The sequence below is a fragment of the Arvicola amphibius genome, chromosome 1 (genome assembly GCF_903992535.2).
Source record: "Arvicola amphibius chromosome 1, mArvAmp1.2, whole genome shotgun sequence".
Lineage (NCBI taxonomy): Eukaryota > Metazoa > Chordata > Mammalia > Rodentia > Cricetidae > Arvicola > Arvicola amphibius.
In genome coordinates this window covers 83,562,108-83,589,492 of record NC_052047.1, presented here as the reverse complement: position 1 = coordinate 83,589,492, position 27,385 = coordinate 83,562,108, and the positions used below count along the sequence as shown (strand labels likewise).

General features: G+C 40.4%; 1 protein-coding gene across 2 annotated transcripts in view; it reads right to left on the bottom strand.

Moving 5' to 3' along the window:
- Positions 1-13,801, bottom strand: part of Vps54 (VPS54 subunit of GARP complex) — a 77,572-nt gene extending 63,771 nt beyond the window's left edge. Inside the window, exons 1-3 of one of the 2 annotated variants that reach the window (XM_038347657.1) lie at positions 13,649-13,801; positions 1,751-1,906; positions 283-524 (exon numbers count right to left, since the gene is read on the bottom strand). In XM_038347657.1, coding sequence (XP_038203585.1) covers positions 283-524; positions 1,751-1,886 — 378 coding nt within the window. In that variant the 5' untranslated portion in view covers positions 1,887-1,906; positions 13,649-13,801. The remainder of the gene's footprint in view (positions 1-282; positions 525-1,750; positions 1,907-13,648) is intronic. The other variant, XM_038347664.2, reaches the window with a different exon arrangement.
- Positions 13,802-27,385: the final 13,584 nt, after the last annotated feature.

Sequence of the window (27,385 nt, the reverse complement as noted above, 5' to 3'; positions counted from 1 at the left end):
GCTTTATAAAAACTCTTACAGCTACTTCTCCTTGGCAAGTAGGGTAGGGTCCCACTGAATCTTAACACTAATATCTGTAATTCTGAAAAACCACTACAAAAGAAAGGAAAATAAATCTATTAAAATGTATCTAAAGAAACACAACCCAGACAACAGAATTTGTATACATTAAAAAAAACATTAAAAAAGAATACTATGACTTCAAAGATCTACATGAATCAAACTAAAAATCTTTCTTTTACTTTTGACTTGAGTGCTACTAAATTCAAGATTAGCTGTTACCTGAGAGATTTCCTGCTGATATGCTATAAAATGTTCCTTGCTGATCTGTGGGAGGTAGAATGAAGGTATGACTTCAGTGTCCACAAAGTCCAATCCCCATGTTTTTGTGAAGAAGTCAGATTCTCTTTTTGCTAATGTAGGATCATTTAATGCTGCTGGGAGATTTACTTTGGAATGATATACAGTCCATCTATGCTGATCTGTAACTAGAGATGGGGCAACACATAAACTATTTGAATCACCTGCAAAAGTAAACAAGAGACCTCTGTAAAGTTGGCTCTAAGCTTGCAAGCATATCCTAGAAAAATAAAAGTGCTTATAGTCTATTTTATAGGCAAACTCTTTCTCCATGGTAAATTATTAATAAAAGTCAATTAAAAAACCCTCATCATCCAGCATCAATCATCAAAGGAATAAGAAGCATAAGATAAAAGACATGTAGAATTTGAGGGTCAAACTCCCAAATGGGAGCATATAAGCAAAATCCTTTCACTAATTAATTTCTTTAGTTACAATTTCTCTTTTTTCCAAAACTAAAAATACCTCAGTTTTTCTTTTAAAGATATACCTTTTTCCTATTATATTATGGCAGGCACTCATCATTTAAATGCCCTTCGTTCGGCTTTTAATTATGTGACACAATGCTGCTAAAGTGTTAATCATAAAGGAAAACACAATATACAATAATTCTCGTTATTTACAGATCTGTTATATAAAGTTCTGTGAACACCTAACTAGCAAACAGTAAATTACTGTTCCTGGGGTCATAACATTCTCATCAGTTGGTAAATATATACACCTATCTGCTTTTGTTTCTGTGTAAAGACATTATTTCCTATCCATCGGTCTTTCTAATACAGATTTCATGACTGTCGACATTAGAAGCAGTGCTTGCATGTTTTCTCCATAAAGCACAGTGTTTAGTCACACTAGACAGCAGCTCGGCACTATGTACAGGTTATTTTAAACAGCAACAGCTCCAACAAAAAAGCAAAATGCACTGACATGAAGCAGGCTGCATTAGAACATTTGATGCCGGGAGCGGAAACAAGAACTTTAAGCACTCACAGCTGGAACACCTGTGTTAGGCAGCTCAGTTATTCTTTACTGCTCTGCACACATCTACAAATACCACCAGAGTACAACAAATATTTAATATTTAATATTGGGGTTTAACACACTGTAGGGAATAAGGATATTTTTAAATACAGAATCTGCAAATAATGAGACCTACAAATAATAATAAAATCAAATAATGGTTATACTACATTTTAACTAAATAGCTTTCAATCTGCATCTCAATTTTCAATAATTTTCCAGCTAACTCCTTTAATGGGAATGAGTGAAAATTATATTCTAATTTTCCAATCTACTATATAGTTTGGGTTTTAGCATTATAAAATTTGAGGTTAAGTATATGAAACATGACTACACTTTGAATGATAACACAAATCATCAGAAAAATTACCTGTGGGTTCCTTAGGACACACATCTGGCAGTGACTGCACAGGTCGAATGTGTTTTGCTGGATCCACCTCCTTCTTAAAGAGAACATCACTGCCGCTTCCTTGAGGCACTGGAGAAGATCTGTGGCTTGAAGCCATTGCATAAGACCACCACTCGACTAAAATAAGACACAAATCATAATTAACAATGGAAACAAAATCTATCTATAGATATTACACATCACACGTAGACTTTCAAAACCAGGAGCATTTTTTCAAAAGCCCTCCAAGTATAAACATTTGAATATCTGTGGCTAATTATGTAAGTTGTTCAGAACACTTAGTTTTCTAAGAAACTTTTCCTTGTTTGGAAAAAAAATCTCACAGATGAGCATTCTTACTTAATATTTTATTAAAAGTACAAATATTTAATAATCTATAACCAAAATATTAAAGATGAGACATGCCATTCATTAACAAGACTACAATAATGACACACTACCAAAATGGCTAGAATGTATAAGTTTTAAATCCATTTTGCTGGGTTTGGATCTTGTCTTCAGTCACCAAGAGGAAAACCATATGAAATTCTTTAACCTGTGTGGACCTTTTCTCATCTATAAAATAGATGAAAAAGACCACATCTCAAATATATCTGAAAAATCATGGGCATATATACATATAAAGTTTAATGCAATCTCAATGTTAGTGTTCACAGATTAGCTATTATAATTATATAATATTCATATTATATAACAAATGCAGTAATTAACATAAAATCATTAGGAAATACTATAAATGAAACAATATTGTAACTCAGGGTCAAATAACAAGTACTACTTGATTGTTTTGTTCTGAATGTTTGAGATACTTGAGATAAATTTAACAAGGCCCCCAAAATTATGTGCTGTAACAAATTAAAAAAACAAGATGAAAACCTAGCAAATGGAAAAGTATTGGAAATAGGGACTGGAGAGATGCTCTGTGGTTATGAGTTCTGGCTGCACTTGCAAAGGACCTAGGTTCACTTCCCAGTAGCCACATGGCAGCTGATAACCATCTATGACTCCAATTCCAGAAGACCCAACACCCTCTTCTGGCCTCTGCAGGTACTGCACATAGTACACAGACATACATGAAGGCAAAACACTCAAGCACGTAAAATAAATCCCTTTTTTAAAGAGCTGTAAATAAGAAACAAATACAAAACTATGAGCCACAGCAAATAGCTCATCCATGCAGACTTGCTTCCAGTTTGCTAAAAATTATATTTCTAAGGGTTACCAGAATATCTATCTCAGCACTCAACCACTTAACTACCCAATCTACTTAAGATAGTAAAAACACCCTGTGTTGGGACACATGCTTTTAATCTCAGCACTAGGGAGGCAGAAGCAGGCAGATCTTGTGAGTTCCTGGCCAGCCTGGTCTATATATCAAGCAGAAGGGAGGAAAAGAGGGAAAGGGAAGGGAAGAAGACGTTGGTAAGAAAATATACAGTCTCTAAAGGTATGGCTACAGTCCAACTACTAAAGACCTAGCTTTCAGTTTTAAGAAAACTGGGAACGGGTAAGTAATGTGTAAACCTCATAAGGGGAAACAATCAAATCAAAAACGTAAGGAATTATATAGGAAAACTGGTCTGCTTACTTACAAGTCTAACAAGTTATTCTAGACTAAATTAATAAAGAGGCAACAACTAAAAGCAGTTATACTTGACTGAATCCTGTTTTAATAAAGTGGCTTTAAGATGTCCTTGGAACTTTTAATATGGATCTGACATTAGATGGTATTTTGAAATCATTGATTTTCTTAGTTGTATTAGTAGTATTGAAAATATCAGAAATGTCTTTATGCTTAGCATTAGAATAATAGAATAAAGAAATATTTAAAGTAATATATTTTACTATATGTAACTTACTTTTAAATTATTGAGCAAAAATTTGCATAAAACAAATCTGACAAAAATTTGAAAAATAAGTAAAATATAGAGTATTGTATATTCTTTTGTTCCATATGATTTATAATTTTCAAGGAAAAAGTTTGAGGGAAGGAAACTACATATCTGTACAAATATTAATTAGTACAAAATGTAAGTATCCAGGGGGAAAAAAACTACTCAGTTTGTAATCTACCTCATGATGGCATTATTGTATAACTTTAAATATGGAAAAAAAACTATCAAAGGTTTCAAAGTTTATATAGCAGAAGAATTTTACCACATATAGAAATTGGAATTCCCTAACTGATGAATGAGGAAACAGCTGCAATTTATTATGAACATTACTTAGATAGCATGTAAAGATTAGTTCCTTCTACATTGTAGTAGTTACTGCCTTGAGAAAGCACAAGTATTACAAAAATATTTATAGTCAACTCTAAATTATCCATACAATTTCTTATTATACATAAGCTAACAGAAAAAGTCCATTTTATTTCTCTTACCTACTATTTTTAATCTACACAAAACATCTTTCTTCTTCTTCTTCTTCTTCTTCTTCTTCCTCTTTTTTTTTTTTTTTTGGTTTTCGAGACAGAGTTTCTCTGTAGCTTTGGGGCCTGTCCTGGAACTAGCTCTTGTAGACCAGGCTGGCCTCGAACTCTCAAAGATCCACCTGCCTCTGACTCCCAAGTGCTGGGATTAAAGGCGTGTGCCACCAGTGCCCAGCTACACAAAACACCTTACTAGAGCAGATAAAATACAGCTATAAACAACTTATGTTAGCATACAAAATATGGGCTTCACTACACCATGTTCACACGTATGTGCCATTACACTTTGTTCTAATTCACCCTCCATCTCTATGAGGCAAGCACACCAATTTCTTTCTCCTACTCGTCACAGGTGATTCCTTACTGTGCAATCTGAAGCTCCTGTACGGACCCTAACTGGTCTCTCTGTTCCCAGTCTAAACGACTATGCGCAGAGTTTTAGGATTAATCGACTAAGTTTTCATCCTATTATACTTCATCTCAAAAACTTTTAAAAATTATTACTGCCCAAGCAAATCTCAAATTTCATTAAGTAGTACTCAAGACTTTGACAATCTAATATTGACTTGTCTTCCTTTTTGTATAGTCTCATTCCTTATTTCCTGTGAATAAACTCTTCCAGAAAAAGTGGCCTAGTTGTCCTTTAGAACGCTGTGCAGGCTGCCTCTTCTAAAACACTTACACCCTCTTCTCTTCTTTCTCTCGTAAAAGGCTCAAGGTTCATTTCAGGATTACATACCCCAAGGAAAAAAAACAAATGTATACACATTTGAAAATGTGCTTAAAAATAATTCCAACATTGGCCTATAATCTCAGCTACCAGATGTTAGGTCCAAAAGAAATTCAGAACACATGGCTATCTGTGACCTATCAGCAAACCAAAGGGCATGCTGGCCTCCAGGCTCCCTCAGTATCACAAGTACCTGTTACACATTTCACAGTCCATGCTGGCATCCTGACATCCTGGCTCTTCTCTGCCCATACCCTAAATGTCTCCAGCTCATGGGCTTCCCATTCCCTTATAACCCTAGTACTTCTTTGAGCTATACACTCCCTTAGCACCTCTCTCCTGCCCCTCACTCTTGGGGCTATGCTACAGAGTGAGTTCAAGACCAAACCCTGTCCAAAAAGAAAAAAAAAGGTGGGGGTGTTCTGGTTTGCTTTCTACTGCTGTGAAAGACTGGGATCAAAAGCAACTTAGGGAGCAAAGGATTTATTTAGCTCACACTCTCAACCATAGTCCATCATTGAGGAACCTGAGGCAGGAACTGGTTCTAGAGGAATGCTGCTTACTGGCTTGTTCCCCATGACTTGATCAGGTTGCTTTCTTATACAACACAGGATGATCCACAGTGGGGTGAGCCCTCCCACACTTATCATTAATCAAGAAAATGATCCACAGGCTTGCCTGCAGGCCAATCTGATAAAGGTATTTTATAAATTGAGGTTTCCTTTTCCCAGATGATCTTAGCTTGTGTACAGCCTACAGAAAATTAGCCAGCACATGGGGACATGATTAAGTGGTACAGTACTTGACTGGCATGCATGGAGACCTTGGGTTCAATCTCTAATAGTGTAAATTCAATTATAATCCTAGCATTTTTAAAAGTAAAAAAGTAAAAACAATCAAACTCTGAATTTAGAAGGAAATGGTTAATTAGTTATAGTATAACTAACCAATTAACAATATATATTAACAATAAGACTGCAGGGACTATGAGTAGAGAGCTCAGTCAGTAAAGTGCTTGCCTTGTAAACCTGAAGACCTGAGTTTGATCCTGAAAACCTGCATTAAGAAAACAGACGGGCATGGGAGTGTGCACTTGTAATCCCAGCACAGAGTGATAAAGACAGGGAAAACCTTGGGCTCTCTAGCCAGTCAGCCTAGCCTACTTGGTGAGTTCTAGACCAGTGAGAGACACCACCTCAAATTCTCCAAGACCGATGGTACCTGAGGAACAACACCCAAGACTGTTCCCTCCGGCTTCCACATGAATATGCACACAAAACACATATACATACATATGTATGCAGTGCATATATCTTTATATGTGCACACACATAACACACACAAGGAAAATACACAAAGAAACAAAGGACATTGCTAAATTATCTGTTTTGCTAAATACTACTGTCACATACCATAAGCAAATTTGATACATTTTTCCTTCTCACAAAAAAAAAAAATAGGTCTATTAGAATTCCTTTAGTCAAAACAAGATAAAGTGACTTCCTAATCCACTCAACCACTCATTCAAGTTTACTCCATTAGAGTCAGTGAAAGATACCATTGTTACTTCTCATGACAAATGCCCTGGCTATTCTGAAACTAGCTCCACAGAATAGGCCAAAAAAAACCAAAAAACAAAAAACTATCAAACCAAAGTGCACCAGTAAACTAATCATGAATATCAGAAAAACAGAAACCTTGAGATTAGGAAAATTAGGAAATCACAAGTCATACCAGAAAGCAGTGTCAAGTCCACAACAGGAGTGAAAGTCAGACTGCAAAGACTGAGTTGGAACAGATTAGGAAGTTAAAAAAGAAAAAAAAAGTTCAAAATAAAATAAAAACACTGTTCAAATCCATATGAATTACAGCATTTAGGAAGCTGGGGAAGAACTACAAGTTTGAGGCCAGGCTGGGCTACAGAGCAAGACCCTGTCTCCAAAAGAAGGTTCAGCTACTATTTCAAAAACCTCACTTGTGGTATCATAAAAAAGAACATCTAGCAAATCTCTGTTTTATGTGAAAATATTCTGTGACTATGCGTAATGTACTGGAGACAAAAGAAAACATTCACAGTGATTTTACTCTGCTTAGTGGGTGACAGATCTTCCCTGACAACTGTCCCATTTCGAAACATATCATCCCAGTCCTTCATCCCTCTGGTACTTTAATTTCAGAGTACTTTTTCATGTGACAGGGGACTAACTAATTTTGCTTCCTGCTGTCCTCACTCTACCATAAAAACTTACCTTTGCCTCCCTCGTTTACTGTCCTATACTACACCTAGCACTAAGTCTAAGACATGCATCATCTTTATGAATGTTCACTAGAACAAGTAAATGAAAACTGCGGAAAAGTAGGTAAGGCTACACGTGCCATTAACGATGGCTTCCATGGGTTCATATACATTCAAATATAATATAAAAACTTACGTCCAGAGCCGGGCGGTGGTGGCGCACGCCTTTAATCCCAGCACTCGGGAGGCAGAGGCAGGCGGATCTCTGTGAGTTCGAGGCCAGCCTGGTCTACAAGAGCTAGTTCCAGGACAGGCTCTAAAAAAGCTGCAGAGAAACTCTGTCTCGAAAAACCAAAAAAAAAAAAAAAAAAACTTACGTCCATATTTATTTATATAATAGCACTTGATTTTCTAAAACTCGATTCCAGCTTTCTCTCTTTCCTGAAACATAATACACTGCTTGAGAAGACTGGCCACACAAACTCAGACGTTTGTCATTTACTACTTGTGTGACATTTGATCGCTTTCTTACCACCAGACATTTCAGTGTCCTCCTTTATAAAAAGAAATAACACATAGGAGTGTTGTAAGGCTTAGGATCTTTTGTAAGCTCATGACACAATAACTGGAACATGGAAGAAAAAAGTAACTGCAACTACTATTGCTAGCATTATATACACCTTAGTTTTAAATAACAAAAAGACTAACATTCATACTTCCCCAGTCAAACATTTACAGGCTAACAACATGGACTTCCATTTCCTTGTTTAGTTCTAATCTTGAGACTGGGGGTGAGAGGCGGCTATGGAGACAAGAAACAGAAAAAAGGTTCTCATTGCACGCCCATAAAAAGAAGAGGGCGAGTCCTGGAGAATAATGATAAACCTGGAAAAGGCAGGAGAGAGAATAAGTAAATCAACAAACCCAGGGATTATGAGGTACTTTAGGCTTATGTCCCAACTTGAGATCAAGACAGAACTAGGCCATGACCCAGCAGAGTGACCTAGGAGAGGGAGTTGCTTCACATTCTACTCCTGTGTCAAATGTTTTTATCTTGGGAAGTTAGGAAAGAGATCAGCCTAGACAAAAACTAGATTGCTTCACTCCCATGAGTTCGAAGGGTTTTCTGAAGTCTCGCATCCAAAAGGAAATGAGGTATGCATTATTAATGAACAAAACAAAGATGTCATGAAAGGAAGCAATATAAAAACAGTAAAAAAATTACATCATCATCAGTATTTTACTAACCATTATGTAGCTCATAATTGGTTGCCTCCATTCAGATTATTTTGCTGATCTTCAAAATAATCTCATAAATGAATTATGATTTTCATTATATGGTAAAAGCAATAGGCTCAGAAGTAACTTGGTTTCAAAAATATTTAGGTAAGAAATTATGACTATAGGATTTGAACTCAGACTTTCTGATCTAAATTCCATGCTTGTTTCTATGCCACACAGTGGCCTCAGTTAAAAAATAAATTTACTCTTACCATCATTTATGTCTTCCCTGGGGGCGGGGAAAGGGGGCTTTCTGAGACAGTCTCACTAAGTAGTCCAAGTTAGTCATGAACATTTTTAACATAAGCTGACCTAGAACTTAGAATCTGCCTGCCTTCGTCTCCCTAACACCTGAAGCATGGGCATGGATCAGCACACATGGCTATGTCTTAAAATAATAAAAAGTAAAAGCCAGGGGGCTGGAGAGACGGCTCAGTGGTAAAGTGCACTGGCTGCTATTCAGTTCTCAGCAGCCAATTGGCAGCTCACAACTGTCTATAACTCTAGTCCCATATCCAAAGCCTTCTACTGGTCTCTAAGGGTACAGACACACGCATGGTACGAAACAGACAAACACCCATACACATAAAAACTTTGTAAAAACGTAAAGTCAGTGCCAGCTTACCAAGAATTGAAGGGTAAGAACGGAGTCAGACCAATGAGGAGAAGGGAGTGACATGGAGCAGTTCTAGAAATGGCAAACACGACGTGCAAAAGATTTGGAAGAAAAAGAGTCTATTGCCAGGTACCACAAGTAATTCAAAATGTCCTGGAAAATTACATACTTGGGAGTGTGGGGATTGTAGCGTGTCTCTGAGGCTATAAACACGAAATGTGAACTTCATCTTAACTATAAAAGAAAGTTAGAAATAATTTAAGAGACAAAATGATCCGATTTACCTTTTAGAAAGACCAATGACTACAGCACAGGGGATATTAGAGAAAAAGACCAGAAAAAAAAAACGCACATAGAAATCTCGCAATAAGGGCTGGAGAGATGGCTCAGAGGTTAAGAGCACTGACTGTTCTTCCAGAGGTCCTGAGTTCAATTCCCAGCAACCACATAGTGGCTCACAACCATCTGTAATGAGATCTGGTGCCCTCTTCTGGCCTGCAGGCATACATGGAGGCTGAATACTGTGTACACAATAAATAAATAAAATCTTTAAAAAAAAAAAGAAATCTCACAATAAGCTAACATTAGATGCCACTGAAGTTGGTCTCTAGATAAGGAACTTCAGTTATGCTGATGTATTAAGCATTCTGAGGGAGGGAGGAAGGAAGGCAGGCAAGCAGGGACAGAAACACATTCGTATTTCTCTTCTCCCTAGGAGCTGCCAATCGCTGTTTGCTGCTGTGGAATAGTCTTACGCACTGTGAAGATACATTGCTCTCACTGCCAGTAAAAAGCTGCTTGGCCAATGGCTAGGCAGGACTTTCATGGCAGAGAGAATGCTGGGGAGAAGGGTGGAGTCGGGGGAGACACCATGAGACACAGAGCGAGAAAGATAGACAGTACATAGATGAGGTTAACAAGCCTCGGGCAGCACGGAGATGAATAGAAATGGGTTAATTGAAGTTATAGGAGCTAGCTAAAAACAAGTCTAAACTATTGGCCAAGATCTTATAATTAACAAGAAGTCTCCGTGTGGTTATTTAGAACTGGCTGGTGGAACAGAAAAGTCTGCCTACAATTCCCTACCTTGCTACCTCTATATTGGGTTTGATAAATTCTATATACCCCTTTCTAATTTGTTCTGAAACAACTCTTCCAGAGTATGTTAGAACTGACAAAGCATCTTCAAGCTAATGCTCTCCCAACTTAACTCTTTGGCTCTCCAGACATAGCATCTTACTACACATAAACCCACCTACATTGACAATTGTGTAATACAGCAAATTATCAATCCCACTCACCATTTTCAAGATGACAAAACTGAAACTCAGAAACATTTAATTATCTCTCTAAAGTCTTACGGATAGTAAATAACAAAGATGAACTTATATCTTTTATCATCAATTTTGCTTATTAAAAACTAAGTCATCTCTCCAGCCCCCAAAAAGGAATTTTTTTTCAGATCTGAAAACTAAACAGACTCAAAAATATCTACATTGGATTCCTTTTGCTTTGCCCTCAACTGCGACCAGGCTGAAGAGAGTTGCTGGATGACTTAGGCACTTCCCTCACTCACCAAACAACAGCCAAGGAGACTACAAAGCAATAGATCAAGTCCTTACCAGAGACACGCAGATCATAGGTTTAAACAATACTACTGATACTTTGATTCACTAGTCTTTTCTGGGGGGAGGCAGGGGACAGGATAAAGGAAGTGTCCTATGCATTATATAACACTTATTAACATCCTTCATTAGCTGCTATTGTGATGATCAAAATCATCTCCAGATACTTCCAAAAGTTCTGTGCAGAACACAACCATGCTTGGAGAGCTACTGATTTATACGTTAGGACTTGGGAACTTTAAAAAGTAAGCCTCCAGACAGCCTTGCTAATTACAATGTTTTAAACTGTTTTTACACCTTGGATCTTTAAGAACATTATCAGTGTAAGTGCTGATCCAACTTCTCACTGGCCCCCAGCTCACCAAATTAATCTTAAGGGCACCAAAGCCATTCATACTTTTTTCTTTCTTCTCCAAATCTTACACCGACACAACCAAACAATCTATGAGTTGTTTACAATATTCTTTTTTATTCTGGGGACCAGTTGCTTGCTCCCTGATCCAAATTTAAAAAAAAAAAAAATACTGTAAATGTAAATGTGAATTGATTTTAAAATAACTTTTCACAATAACGGATTTGATGAGCTTTAAAGCATCTTCAAAGTTTTTACAATGCCTATATAGATAAGCTCAGTCAGCACTTGTTCCTAGCGTTGGAGGAATGTCCGTTCTTGACCAGTTCTGATAGCATAAGGTCAAATACACACACAAGAATCTAAGCGAGTCCAGTACCCAGCTCACGCCAGCCCATTTCATCACTTTACAGAAGCGCACCATAGTTCCCAGCCTAGTATCCTGGAGATTCAAGTTTCCTCCCTTCACATTTCTTCCTCTGGTCTCTGCTGTTGAGGCAAGCAGGAAGTAAGCCAACAGTGGCCTTCAAGGTCTTCTCCAACTTGATACTCCAGTATTCAGTAGCAAAAATCTTTCCAACTTCTCACTGGCCCCCAGCTCACCAAATTAACTCATGGTCACCAAAGCTATTCATACTTTTTCTCTTCTTTCTCCAAATCTCACATGGATACAACCAAATGGTCTATCATTTTTTTACAATTTTTTTAATTCTAGAAATCAGTTGCTTACTACCTGACCCAAATTTAACAAAGAATTAAATGTAAATTGATTTTAAAATAATTTTTTAAAAGCTATGATTTCACATCATTTATGTGAAAGTCACACGTTAAGCAAATGTGATAAAAAGTAGACTAGTGGCTGCCTGGAAGCAGGTGGGGGTTTGTGGGAAAATGAGGAGTAACTGTTAACAGGTATGAAAGGGTTAAGGAGCTGGTGTTCAAAGCTCACACAATGGTGGTGATCACACGGTAAATATACTCAGCACTGTATGGAAAGTAGTCTGTGGCGAGCTCCTTTCCTGTCATTCACAAGGCCCTGGATTACAGCTTCAGCACACTTTAAGAAATAAGTAAAACCAATACCATTGGGTTAAAATGGATGAATGGAACAGTAGGTTAACTCCATAAAGCTGTTTTTAAAAAGAGTAGGGAAAAGTTATAGCCAACCTTACTCAGGAAAAGCAGTATGATTAAGAATGGGTTCTGCAAACTGTCCTCTCATGGGTTATATAAGCTCTGATTAATAAAAATTCTTCATAAATAAAATTTAACTTTTCCAAAACATAAATATATGCACATTTAATCCTCTTTTCCTAGTAAGCTTTAGATAATTTTGCCAGTTATAAATTTGAAAACAATGAAAACCATTTTAGAAAGCCTAATCCTGTAGTAACAATACAAGTACAAATTATACGGGTATCAACAAGAAACCACGGGCAGTGTTTACAGCTTTACTGTGAGCAGGCTGTTACTTTAAAAACTCTCAGGTTGCCAGAACACAGTTTAAAACTGGCCAATTCACAATAAAATTGTGAGCCTCTGCTGCCTCAGCCACAACTATCAGGCACACGTTGATCAATTGTACTTAATGACGATCAGTATAGAGCATCAACAGCCTCTTCTAGGAAACCCAACTCACTGTAACACATCACCCCATCTGTTCCATTCTACCAGGAAATCAAGGTACCTTTCCAATTAGAGCTCCCCACTTAGAAAACTGAATGGCCATCAAAATCCACAGTTTAAGTTATCACTTATGTTTCCATACACTACAAATGATCTATCGTGATTATTACCTGCCCGGTGAACATTTTTATTGTTACGACTGGCCTGAGTTTAAGAAACCAGAAATGGGCCCAATTAGAAAACAGAAACACTCCAATTTAATTCTTCGAAAGTAAAAGAAAATCTCTATAGAGACCAAAAACTAAAGCTGGTTCAAAAGAGGAATTTTTTAAAAAAACACTTCACAATTCTGACAGGCCAAAATTCTAAAAATATCACCCTATACTATACATGGACAAGCCAAATGGCTAATTATTATGGTCAGGCAAAAGTTCCCAAACAACCCACGAAGGACAGGGAGGGCCCCCCTTTGTATCCATGCAGACATAGGAAGCAAAACTGGAAGAATAAAAATAAATAAAGATGTAAACTATTTAAACTACAGTGTCAAACTGCAAAACACCGAGTTCTGCAGGTTAGTGTTCTCCAGAGGGTTTTTTGTTTGTTTGTTTGTTTGTTTTTTCCGAAAAGGCTCCAAAGGGGGCTGAGGGCCCAGCTGGAAGGAGTGGGAAAGTTTGAGCTCGGAGGAGCGGTGCGATTTCCCGATCCTGGATCCGGGATCCGGGCGAGGGGCGAAGGAACGAGCGGCACCTGCAGCAGCGGGGCACAGCTGCCGGCCCAGATCCCGGGGAGCGCCGAGAAGGAAGTGCTGGCGGCGGGGGAGAACGGGAGTCTCGGCGCGGTGACGGGCGCCCAAACTCGCTCGGCCCCGGACCCCGAGGGCACGGAGGGGGTGGGGGAGGTCGGCCCTCCCGGCCCCGGGTCGGGAGAGGGTGGCCGCGGAGCCCGCATCCCGCACCTACCTGCGGTCCCGGGCGGCAGCCCCAGACGAGGCCTAGTGCACCGCCGCCTCCATCCCTCCACGTCGCGCCGAGACTGCTGCTCCGCGGCCGCCGCCGCCCTGCGCGCCGGGCCCGAGCCCGGTTCCCGCCTCCGCCCCGCGCCTGCTGGCCAGCGGGCCCGGGAGCACAGGGCCGCCCTCTCGAGCCCAGCGCCGCTCGGGGGCAGAGCGGCCGCGGCGGGCCCCTCACGTCTCGCCCGGGTGTCCTGTCAGCCAGCAGTTTCCCCCGGGTCCGCAGCGCCGCCTCCGCCGCTGCTGCCGCCGCCGCCTCTCCCACATCCCCGGCCTCCAGGGGAGCCGCCGCCGCCGCGCCGCGACCACCGCCCCCGGCGCCTCAGCTCCCCGCGCCGCCGCCGCCCGCCTCACGCCACCGGCCCGGCGCGGCTGGGTCCTCGGAGAGCGCGCAGCAGGCCGCCGCCAGGCCGCCGCAGCCCCCAGCCCACAATCCACCGCGGCTCCGCCGGGGCGGGAGGGCCGCGGCCGGACCGGGGAGGGGGAGGCGGAACGGCGCGCGGCTCCGAGAGGGCCTGGCGCGGCCGCCGTGGAGCCGGCGTTCCCTGAGCGGGGACGACCCCGCGCGGCTGCCCCGCGCCTCGTCTGGTCGCCCTCTCCGAACCGCGCTGCCCCTCACGCTGCTCCCCCGGCCCAGGCTGCCCGGAGAAGCCGAGCGTTGCCTTCCGCCTTCCCGGGCGGGCGGGTGGGCAGGCGGGAGCGGACCCCTCACCCCCGCCCGCCCGGACCAACTGACTCCCAGCCACCCACACCTATTAGAGCACAAGCTCCGGCCTCCCCCTACTCCTCAGCCCCTCGTAGTAAAAACAAACATAGTTCTGTTTCCAAAATTATTGCCTTTCAGAGGTTAAAGGTCAACTCCAAAAAACTCACAGACCTTCAATACTTGAGGCCTTTTGATGCTTCCCTCCCACCCCAGTTCCAGACCTTGCAATCCCTGTCACATTGAGGCGCTTAAATTAGCTGTGCCTGGTCTTTAAAAGGCTGAAGAACTTAGGGTGTGTGCTTAGTATTAAAATCCATTTGTGATTCCTAACACCATCTCAACTCATGCTAAGTTTAGAGAGGATTGCCATCTTAAGCTAGTAAAAATACAGTCTGTAAAACAGGGAAATATATACATACATATATGTATGTAGACACATATATATTTATATTAACGTCTCCAGTCACCTTTGAGTCAGGAGACTTGTGACTCAGAGAGACCACAGTATGGAGAAAAGGAAGAAAAACTTTACTCACTTGAGGGTTTGTCTTCATTTTATGAAGATCTCATTCCTTTTTGAAACTATTTTTTGCCTACAAATAAATTTCACACTTTTCAATAGTCTGTTTTACAAAGCAAAAGTGGAATTGTAACTAGGTAGGTGACTGGAAAAAGAAACTGACACAAATGTCAGGAAGTCCCCTTGAAAACTGCTAACAGCTCTGCAAGATCGTGTACTCACCGTAAGGGTGTGATTGAAGAACAGAGAGGACACTGGAAGGGAAACACAAACAAAAATAGTGAAAAGAAAATTCCTGCGTTGTAAGTTTTTGAATTCAGCTCTCTCTATTGGAGCCAGGCCCCTGGGAGCACTCCTGTAATCCCAGCTTTTTGGAGTAGAGACAGGACTGTCAGGAGTTCAAGGTCATCCTCAGCCCACACAGGGAGCTCAAATCCTGTCTGGGCAATTTGAGACTCTATCTCAAAAAGAAAAAGAAAAGAAAAAGAGAAAAGTATCTACAATGTCATAATAAAGAGGATGAGAAGACACCCAGTGTATAGTAAACATGGGTTCTAGTCTGCTTCTGGTGATAAACACCCTGACCAAAAGCATCTTCGAGAGGAAAGGGTTTGCTTCACCTTTCAAAGCTCAGGTCATAATCAGTCAAGAACTGAAGCAGAGGTGGAGAATGTTGCTGAATGGCTTATTCTCCCTGGTTTGTTCCTCTTGCTTTTTTATACCACCCAGGACCACCGCACCACCCATTGTGAGCTGAGCCCTCCCACATCAATCATCAATGGAGAAAATGTCCCAATGACTTGCTTCCGGCAATCTGTTGAAGGCAATCTCTCAGTTAAGCTTCTTTCTTCCCAAGGGACTCTAGTTTGTGTGGAGATAGCAAAAAAAAAAAATAACCAGCACACTATATTTAACTACAGAGTTTTCTTTGAAATCCTCTTAAATCCTCCGTCTCTTATAAAGCTAGAGGAATTTACATAGAAGCAGGGTAATGATGATTACAGCAAGAAAGTGGTCCTTCAACTGTAGGTTAAAAGGAATAAAACGTAGTGGTTCGTTGCACAGCAGAGTAGCCGTAGTTCACAATGTATATTTCAAAATTTCTAAAAGAGTAGGTTTTCAATATCCTCAGCTTTTAAAAAATTAGCTGAAGAAATAGATACATTAGAGTGATTTAATCACCCCCTCTTTAAAAACAACAAAATCCCAAGTTGTTTCAGTTTGCACTTGGATTGGTTGTTGAGAGCCTTGGGTGTTTCCCGACCCTGGAACAAGACAAACTGGTTTGCCCCCTACTGTTGATAACTTGCCCTAAGGAGAAACTGCTCCGTGAGTATTGTGTTTGGTTCTTTTCCAGAGCCAACAAAACGTTAATTTTTTTTATCTTGTCACAAAACAATTAGTAAGCTGAACTATACGCAGAAAAGCAAATGTTGACGATCATCTTTGCAAAATGAAGGCAAATTGAGCAAGTAGTTTTGTTTAACAGGAAAGTTCAGAATAATAGGTTTGGTTGTTATCTCTTGAGTCACTTTAGCATTGGAAGAAATGCTAAACTACAAATATGTGTAGATAGACTGCTGATGCTCATTTTCAAAAATTAAAATTAGTAATCTAGTAGAAGATGCTTCCCTGCTTAGCTACAATATTACTAAAAGTCTACTTGGCATTTTTGCTCTGTTTGTTAATGAGAAAAAGGAACAGAACTTGCTATGTAGACCAGACAGGCCTGGAACTCGCAGATATCCTCTTGTCTCTCCCTCCCAAATGCTGAGACTAAAGGCATGACCGATGCTCCCAGCTAAACAAATCTTTAAATTAAATAAATAAATTTTTTTAAAAAAGTCAGGGAGGCTGGAGAAATGGGTAATGGTGTTTAAGATTCTTGCAAAGGAAGGAAGTTCAGCTCCTAGTACCTAGGTAGGATAGTTCAAACTGCCTAAAAATCCCACATCCGGGAATCTGATACTCTCTTCTGGCCTCATTAGATATATGCACACACAAATACACACAGTGAATCATGCCTGTAATCCCAGCACTTGGAGCCTGAGACAGGAAAGTCTCTGAGAATTCAAGACCAGCCTCAGCTACTCAGTAAGACCTTGTCTCAAAAAAAAGGAGACAGAGACAGAGAGGGAGGGAGGGAGGGAGGGAGGGAGGGAGGGAAGGAGGGAGGGAGGGAGGGAGGGAGGGAGGGAGGGAGGGAAGAAAAACAGAGAGAAGAAAAAAAGATCGTTAAAGATGAGGCTGGGTATCAGATATACAACTCCTGGGTATTTACCCAAAGGCTTCTTCAGTCAACATACCACAAAATGTTTGCACATCCACCCTGCACTACTCACAATAGCTTAGAAATGGAGCCAGCTTACATGATCATCAACAGATGAATAAAGAAAATACAATACATAATGGAAATTTATTCAGCTATATAGAAAAATACCATGACAGTTTCTGGGAAATTATTGTGTTAAGCAAAATAAAGCCAGGCTCAGAAAAATAAATACTATGTGTTTCTCTCATAAGTGAAACCTAAATTTAAAATTATATTTATATACACATGTGTGTGTGTGTATGTGTGTGTTAGTGATCATGAGAGAGAAGAGGAAGAACTCCTAACAGGGTGTGGGGAGTAGTGGAATATTATGTGTATGGAAGCCGAAAGAGCACTACTGGAGGGTGTGGGAAACCAAAGTGGGGGTCAATGGGCATCAGAGAAGGTAGTAGAAGAACAAATGAGGCCTAGATGTGACACGTATGTACGAAAATGCCATAATGAACCCATTACACTGTAAGCTAATGTTAAAAGTTAAGTTTTGGGTTGGAGAGATGGCTCAGTGGTTAAGAGCATTGCCTGCTCTTCCAAAGGTCCTGAGTTCAATTCCCGGCAACCACATGGTGGCTCACAACCATCTGTAATGAGGTCTGGTGCCCTCTTCTGGCCTGCAGACATACACACAGACAGAATATTGTATACATAATAAATAAATAAATATTTGAAAAAAAATTTTTTTAATTTTAAAAAAGTTAAGTTTTGAGAAAACACACTCTGAACAGGAGAAGATAAAGCTGGGCATGATGTGTATACCTGGGATCTCAATACTCAGTAGGTTGAGGGGGGAGATGTGCTGTGTGTATGTACCTGTGTGTATGTGTGTGTGTACACATGTGTGCGTATATATATAGAAGCTTGTAGCTGCCCAGTGTCTTCCTAGATGGTTGTCCACCTTACTTACAGAGGAGGAAAGGTTTCTCGGTTGAACCCACAAGTCTTGAATCAGCTGGTTTGGCTAGTCTGCTTCCTCAGGGGATTTTCCTCCCTGTGTGCTATGAGCACAGGCAGCAGCCACACTGCTCAGCTTTTGTGCCCCTTTTGGGAATCTTAAGGCTAGCATTTTTAAGGGTTCACTTGACAGAAACTACACATCCATGTGTCATATATGCACAGAGGGACAGCAGGCACCAGGACAAGGGTGCCAGTAGAAAGAGAAAATGCATTTTACAATTTAATAGGAGAGGGATATCAGTTCATCTTCTTATCACGATGGTACCTTGACTCACTCAAGCTCTCTCAGATGCTTCTCAGCCCAATATGAGGACTTGTAGCTTGAGTGCCTGTAAATCACCAATGGTGAACGAAATCCCCACAGGCTCCTAACTGAAGCTGTTCTGGTGGTTCTTTTACCCAGCATATGAGTTTTTGGTACAGCGGCCCCAAATTGTTTTGGCCATTCCATTTAAGCTATTGTGAAAGGCTGGTGTTTTAAAATTTCTAGTTGACGTCCTGTGGTGGTGGGGCCCGCCTTTAATCCCAGAACTCCGGGGCAGAGACGGGTGGATCTGTGAGTCTGAAGACAGTCTTGTATACACATATATTTATACATATATATTTTAGTTTATAATTATACATATATTATTATATATATGTAATAGAAAATAGAAAACTAAAATATGTATGTATATATTTATGACAGTGTGGTGGTTTGAAAGAAAATGGCCCCCAAAGGGAGTTGGCATTATGAGGAGGTGTGGCCTTGTTAGAGGAAGTCTGTCATTATGGGGGTGGGCTTTGAAGTCTTTTTGTTCAAGATTCCCTCAGTGTGACAGTCAGTCCAATTTGCTGTTGTCTGTAAGACATAGGTTGTCGGCCCAGTTTTCTATCTAGACTGTTGATCAGCTCTGTCCCACCATCTGCTTCCCAAATAACCATACAGAGACTTAATATTAATTTTAAATGCTCAACTTTTAGCTAGCTCTTATAACTTAAATTAACCCACTTCTATCAGTCTATGTGCTGTCCCAGGTTCATTTACCACAACTGCATACTTCCCATCCTGCTCACTGTGCATCTCATGGCATCTCCTCCTGACTCCCTGAGACTCCGCCCCTCTTCTTCCCAGCATTCCCTCTGCCCCGTAAATCCTGCCTAGTCATCAGCCAATCATCTTTTTATTAACAATGAGAGCCAACCCATCCTCACAGTGTACAGAAGGATTGTTCCACAGCATGTACGACTCTCTTAGTTCCAGCGCCACGTCTGCCTTCGCAGCACCCTGATCCCCGTCATGACGATAGTGGACTGAACCTCTGAAACTGTAAGCGAGATACTCGAATGAAATATTTTCTTTATAAGAGTTGCTGTGGTCATGGGGTCTCTTCACAGCAATGAAAACCCAAACTACAGACAGTAAGACTCTAATCTGATACAATCTGTCCCCCCCACATCAGCTGCTTGATTTTCGTGAACAATTATTTAACTCTGCTAAATTCCTCTGTTCTCTTTGCCTCTGATAGTCCACATTTCTATTTTGATTACCATCATCAGCTATCATTTATGAAGAATTCATTGTACTTCAAGCATAGGTAAAAATTAATCAAGATGGTGTGGTCTATCAGCTTTCTGTTGTGTAGAAATTACCACTAACCGACCCAGCCCTTGGAAGCACATGTTTATTGTGTTGTGGCTTCTGTAACTCCCTTTCCCTTCCCCACCTCCTCTCTCCCCTGGGCTCAAGAACTCACAACCTCACAGTCCTGCCTTGACTGCAGTGTTGGAGGCCTATCTCCATAATGGCTCACAAAGCTATAATCAGGGCACTGGTGGGGCAGAGTGTTCACTGGAAAGCTTGACTCCTCAGTTAACTGGGTTTGGCAGAACTTCTTCCTGCACTTACGGAACTGAGCCCTAGCTTCCTGCTGGCTGAAGGCTGCCCTCAATTTCTAGAGGACCTGCAGGTCCTGACCAAGGGGATTTCCCTAATGCAGCTGATTAATTCAGCAAGCCAGTCTGGAGTGCCTCCACCATCCCCAAGTGAATATCTGCTAGCTAGACAGTGATATCTTTTCATCTTTGCCATAGTTTGTGCTCTAGAAGTCAGTCACAAATGTCCTTCACCATCAAGAAAGAATTACTGGAAAGTGTCAACACCTGGAAGTAGGAAGCAGGGAAAATTACCTCAGTCAGTGTACAGCCAGTAATGGCTAATGTCACAGGTCTGGGAGCTTGATGTACTCACTTCAGCTGGGCCACAGCTTCTTCATCTCTGGGTTGCGATCCTGTGTGTGACTGTTAACTGATGCTGGGGACTGAAAAGCTTGGCAATGGTAAAAGGTTCCTAAACACACAACGACTAAAGATTAACTCAAAATCAAACACACAATAAATCTGAGTTGCTCTGGCAGTGTTTGCCAGTGTTGTACTTTTAACGTCACGACAGCTCTGGTTCTGAGCACAAAGCACGAGTGATTGGCCCTGCACATGCCCTGTGCCACACAACACCAGCAATCCTACTGAGACACCTCAACTCAGAGTTGAGGTTTCCTGGAGGAGACCAAGGTAAAGGGCGAGGAGAGGGAGGGGGAAAGGGAGGGAGGGAGGGAGGGAGGGAGGGAAGGAGGGAGGGAGGGAGGGAGGAAAGCCAGCACACCCTCATTTGCACAGCTCCCTGGCCAGGAAGGAGCCACAGGTGCCACAGAAGCAACTTTCCAAAGCAGTTGGGGTTCCTCCTCACTGAGTGGGCCTAGAGATTGAGCATTCAAGAGCAGGCTACTCAGAAAGAATAATCCTGACCCCCCCACCACCCAACACAAAAAAAATCTAGAAGAGGTGTCCAAACCAACCAATGTAAGAAACCACAACACAGAAATGAAACAAGCATTGGAAGAAAGCAAAGCAGCCAACACAACCATCCGAATGATTCTGACTCTTCAGCTACTAACCACAGAGAAATCGGGAAAATAGAGTAGTGTGGAAATGAAAATCTACACAAGAATTCCAATTCCCCCCTTTTTTTGTGTAAAAAAAAAGATCATGGACATAAAAGAGGACACAAGCAGTAGGTGAGTTCAATCCAGACCCACATCAGAGTCAGCAGTGCTGAGAGAAAAGACTGAAGATGGATGAGAAAATTAACATCATGGACGAGGAAGTCAGCAGTATGAGAGACAAATTCAGCATCGAAAATGACATTCAAAATACAAGAAACAGAAACTGGAGAGATGACTCAACAGTTAAGAGCACTGGCTGCTCTTCCAGAGGATTCAAGTTCAATTCCCAGTACCCACAATCATCTGTAATTCAAGTTCCAGAGGATCCACTGGCCTCTTCTGACCCCTGTGGTACTGCACACACATAGCACACATAGAAATTCAAGCAAACACTGTCACACACAAAATAAAACAAATAGATCCTTATAAAATTTGTACATAATAAAAATATAAAAGCAAAGCAATTAAGAAATATAAATGAAAAACTCAATGAATCTAATAAAAAACACAATGGTAAGCATTACCAATAGACTCAATCAAACAGAAGAAAGACTATTAGGAGTGGAGAACAGGGTTGACAAAGAACCGTATTCAAGTATCAACAAGGAAAAATCAATAAACAAGCATGACCGTAATGGCCAAGAATGATGCTACATGGTCAAGAATCTAAATCTAAGAAAACACATGATAGAAGTACAAACCAAGACCAACACCAATAAAATCGTAGTGAAGAAATCCCCAAATCTAGAGAAAGAAATACGAATTCAAATATAAGATGCAGTTAGAACTCCAAATAGATATGATTGCAGAAGAAACGCACCATGGCACATTCTAGCCAAGACACCAAAATTACAAAGCAAAGAAGTTGTATTTAAGACTATAAGGGGCGATGATACAGCACAGTGATTAAAGGTGCCTGCCACCACGCCTGATAACCGGTGTCCTATCTCCAGGAAAGCATAGTGGAAGAAGGGAACAAATCCCACAAGCTGTACTCCGATTGTCACATGTATGCTGTGACATGCACAAAACCACACACACACACGCACACAAATAAATGCAATTGTTAAAGTTTTATATAAAAATGCCAACTCACAAAGGCAAAAACATCAGAATGACATCAGACCTCTTGTCGGCAATCCTCAAAGCCAAGGAATGAAATATTTCAAGCTTTGAAGATAAATAGCTGCTAAACTAAGAGTGTTGTGCTCTCAGCAAAGTTATCTTTTAAAACCAAAGGATATTTTTGAAAACCACGAGTGCACACATGTAAGAATACATTTCTTAAGATGGTTGCACTAAGGAGAGTCGGGAAGAAATCTATTATGTTCAACATAGTAAACCAGGAAATCCCCTATACTAATACTGGAGAAAGAATAAACAAACAACAGTCCAACCCACCAGGGAAACAACCAGCAGCATTGTGAGAATTAGGAACATCTCTCTACAATAGCTTTAAATATAAATGGGTCCACTCACCCACAAAGAGATATAGATTGTCTGATTCTATTTAAAAAAATTAAACCCAACCTTCTTCTCTCTCCAAGAAACATACTCTCTGGTAAACACACCTATGAACTGAGAATCAAAGGATAGAAAATAATTTATGTAGTGATTGAAAACTGATAAAAAATTGACAATGCTATTCTGACATCTGATAATGTAGACTTCAAGCCAAAATTATTTGTCAGAGTTAATGGACACTATATATTTTTTAAAAGGAAGATTTATCAAGAGTATATATTAATTATAAAGATAATTTGCACCAAACATTAGGATTCTCAATATCATTAAAATAAACAGTAATACACATAAAAGATAATATGGTGGATGATTTCACTTCTAGATGGTTTAGATGGTCCAAAATAAAAATCAACAAAGAAACCTCAGAGTTGAACTGCACCATAAATCAAATGAATGCAACATATATACAAAATATTCCACCCAACAGATACAGAATACTCATTCTCCACAGCTCATGGGAACTTCTCTAGAGTAGACCACAGTCTAGACCACAAATCAAGGCTTACTATATATATATATATATATATATATATATATATATATATATATATATCATAATGCAATCATAATGCAATAAAATCAGAAATAGACTACAAGAAAAACTACCCAAACTACACATATACATGGAGATTAAACAACACACTCTTTTTTTTTTTTTTTTTTTTTTAGCTCTTGTAGACCAAGCTGGTCTCGAACTCACAGAGATCCGCCTGCCTCTGCCTCCCGAGTGCTGGGATTAAAGGCGTGCGCCACCACCGCCCGGCAACAACACACTCTTGAGTGATCAGTGAATTGTTAACTAAATGATGAAGAAATTAAAATTTTTCTAGAATCACATAAGAATGAAAGTAAAATGTACCAAAACCTTTGGGACATAGCTAAGGCAGGTCTAAGGATAAAGTTTATTTCTATGAGCGCTTGCACTAGAATATCAGCCATGGGAGTAGGAATGTATCTCAGTTGGAGTGCTTAGCTAGCATTTGTGAGGTTAAGATCTTAAACTACATAAACCAGACACGGTTAGACACCTGTAATCCAAAAACTTTAGCTATGGAACCAGGAGGATCAGAAGTCCAAGGTTACACACACACACACACACACACACACACACACACACACACAAAGCAAGGTGGAAAGACCACAAATAAATAATGTAATGATGTACCTTAAAGTCTTACAAAATCAAGAACAATCAGAGGGAAGACATGATAAAGAGCTGGTAGGAGTTAACGAAGGATTACATAGAATCAATAGAGAGTTGGCCCTCAGAAAAGAACACATAAACAAGACTGACAAACCCCTGGCCAACTTCATGAAAAGAAAGAAGGCGAAACACATATTAGTAAAATTAGAAGTGCAAAAAGGAGTTATTACAGATTCCAAAAGGATACAGAGAACCACTGGAGAGTAACTTGAAAACTTATATTCCAAAAGCCTGAAAAAATCTAGAAGACGTAAAAAAAGCTGCAGAGAAACCCTGTCTCGAAAAACCAAAAAAAGAAAAAAGAAAAAAAAATCTAGAAGTCGAATGCATTCCTTGTAGCATGAATAATAAAATAAAACAATAAAAATCCAGAGACAGATATTGGGGTTCATCCTGAAGATTAGAAAAGCAAAGCAGCCTTTTGCACTAGAGAGACCCTTTACCTCTACCAAATCTTCAGACTGAAAGGGTGAAATCCTGTCTCCATGAATCCCAGGCTCCACCTCCACTGAGTTCCTGTCTCTTCCCCTTTATATCCCTCTCTCCACTCAGTCAAATCCCTTCCTGTCTCCACCTCCCTAGCACTGGGATTAAAGGCCTGTGATCCGCAAGTGCTGGAATCACCTTTGTGGGGGCTCTGTTTTCTTTTTTAGACAGACTCAATCTTGTGTAGACACAGGGTGAACCTTGAACTCAAAGAGATTGCATCTGCCTCTGTCCTCCTGAGTCCTGGGATTAAAGGTGTGTCTGCCACCACTCTCTGGCCTGTATGACTGACTAGTATGGCTGCTTTGGCCCTCTGATCTTCAGGCAAGATTTATTTACTAAAACACAAATATTATAACCTACTATATTCCTAAATAAACCTGATCTACTGAAATCAAATCCAGCAGCTATAAGCATCTTTAACAGATCAAAACCATGAGATGGAAACACTTAATAAAACATCTCACAGCAAAGAACAGTTCAACACACCAGACAGATTTACTGACTAAGTCTAAACGGAGTCTTTAAACAGCTAATGCCGCGATGTTCCTCAAATTGTTCATAAAATAGAAAGAAGGAACACTATCAAATTCATTCTGCAAAAACCGCCATTTTCCCAGAAACCAAAAGCAGATAAGAATAAAACAAGAAAGATGAAGCTCCCAGCACTCGGGAGGCAGAGGCAGGCAGATCTCTGTGAGTTCGAGGCCAGCCTGGTCTACAAGAGCTAGTTTCCAGATAGGTTCAAAAAAAAAACAAACATTCTCAGTACATGTTCTGGCTTCAATAAGTTTAAGAATACATTAAAAAATTGTTATAACCATGAAAATTTGGTTTCATTACTGAGATGTAAAGTTGCTTTTATGGTAACAAATCCATAAGTGTAATATAGCACATAAACAGGCTTAAAGACCAAAAACCACCGATGCCCTGGCCGGGGCGGTGGTGTGCGCACGCCTTTAATCCCAGCACTCGGGAGGCAGAGGCAGGCGGATCTCTGTGAGTTCACAGACCAGCCTGGTCTACAGAGCTAGCTCCAGGACATGCTCTAATGCTGCAGAGAAACCCTGTCTCGAAAAAAACCAAAAAAAAAAAAAAAAACCACGATTCCTATTGATGCAGAAAAGACCTTCTGACAAAGTTTAACAATCCATTCACAATAAAACCTTAGGGAAAACTAGTATAAAAGGAACACACCCAACATAATAAAGGGTATCTATGACAAATCTATAGCCAACATTACATAAAATTGGGGGAAAAACTGAAAACATTCCTTCTGAAGCCTGGAAAGAGACCTTGGTGTCTACTCTCCTCTATTCTTATCCAACGCTATGTTTTTTAAAATACAAACTATTATAGCTACTATAGGCTCACATAAATTCAAACATTTGGCTTCCCAGTTGATGGTTGTTTGGGAAGGGCTAGTGGTGTGTCTCTGTAGGAGGGAGAGTGTGTCACTGGGGGGCTGGCCTGAGGGTTCAAAACGCCTCCAGCCATTCCTGGTGTGGCTCTCTCTGCCTCCTTCTTGAGGTTTGAGATGGAGCTCTCAGTTGGTTCTTGCTGTCACACTTTTCCCTCCACCATCATGGGGCTCCAGCCCCCTGGAACCATAAGCCCAATTAAATTGCTTTCCTCCAATAAGTTGCCTTGGTCACGGCATTTTATCACAGCAATAGAAAAAGTAACTAAGGAATCATCTTATTGCTGTGGCAATATGACTGGGGATAAATAAAAAGAGAATGCAAAATAGTTAATTAGACAACATAAGCTTGTGCTTGAAAGACCTTCAAAAGACTCCACCAGAAAGTTGAGATAATAAACACTTTTAGCAAAGTGACCGGAAAACAAAATTAACATTAGTAATCATGTAGTTTTTCTAAGTACCAGTAAACATGATGAGAATAAAACTGGGGAGCAAAACTCTAGTCATAATAGCTCAAAAAATGAAAATAAAATACAGATCAATAAGCTTAACCAAGGAGGTAGTTAAGAACAAAATATAATGACAACACATGTATGAAAATGTCATAGAAAACCTATTACTTTGTATGCTAGCTTAAATTTTTTATAACTTTTTTTGATACAGGGGTTCTCTGTGTAGCCTTGGCTGTCTTGGAACTCACTCTGTAGACAAGCTGGCTTGAACTCGAAGATCCTACCTACCTGTCTGCTTCCTGAGTGCTGTGTTTAAAGGTGTGTGCCACCACTGCCTAGCAAGCCTAATTTTTTTTAAAAAAAGACCTGTTTATGTTATGAATCACAGTATTTACAAAGTATAGATAGATACTTTTAGATAGATAAATACTATAGGGATTTTGCTTTCGTAGATAGATTGGTTTAATTATGGGAAACAAGTACTATAAGTCTTTTCTGTGCTCACATTGAGTATCTTTAGATTTCATCGTGTTTGATATTAAGAATTTGCTGTGTGAGTTGCTGACTTGTGCTTCATGAACTTTGGTTTGAGATTAAAACACAATTCCCAACCATTTCTGAAATGCCTTCAACACACTTCTGCTATTTTGTGTACCATAAAATAAGAAGCGATGTCTTCAGCCCTTGACAATTATAAAATCAAAATATTGATCACTGGGCCATGGACATGACCCGAGGATAAGGACACACAATAGACAGAGAAACCTGACACGCATCCACATGCTGTTGCGTGCACAGTGATGTAGGGGTGTTTTCTATCTATCTGCTGTTTTAATTGGGTTAACTAATAAAGAAACTGCTTGGCCTGATAGGTTAGAACATAGGTGGGATGGAGTAGAACAGAACAGGATGCTGGGAGTGAGGCAGATGCCTCAGGCAATTGCCCTGCCTCTCCTCTCTGGGACAGTTGCCATGAAGCCGGCTACCAGGTCAGGACATGCTGAATCTTTCCCGGTAAGACACCACTTCGTGGTGCTACACAGATTATTAGAAATGGGTTAATCAAGATGTGAGAATTAGACAAATAAGAGGCTGGAACTAATGGGCC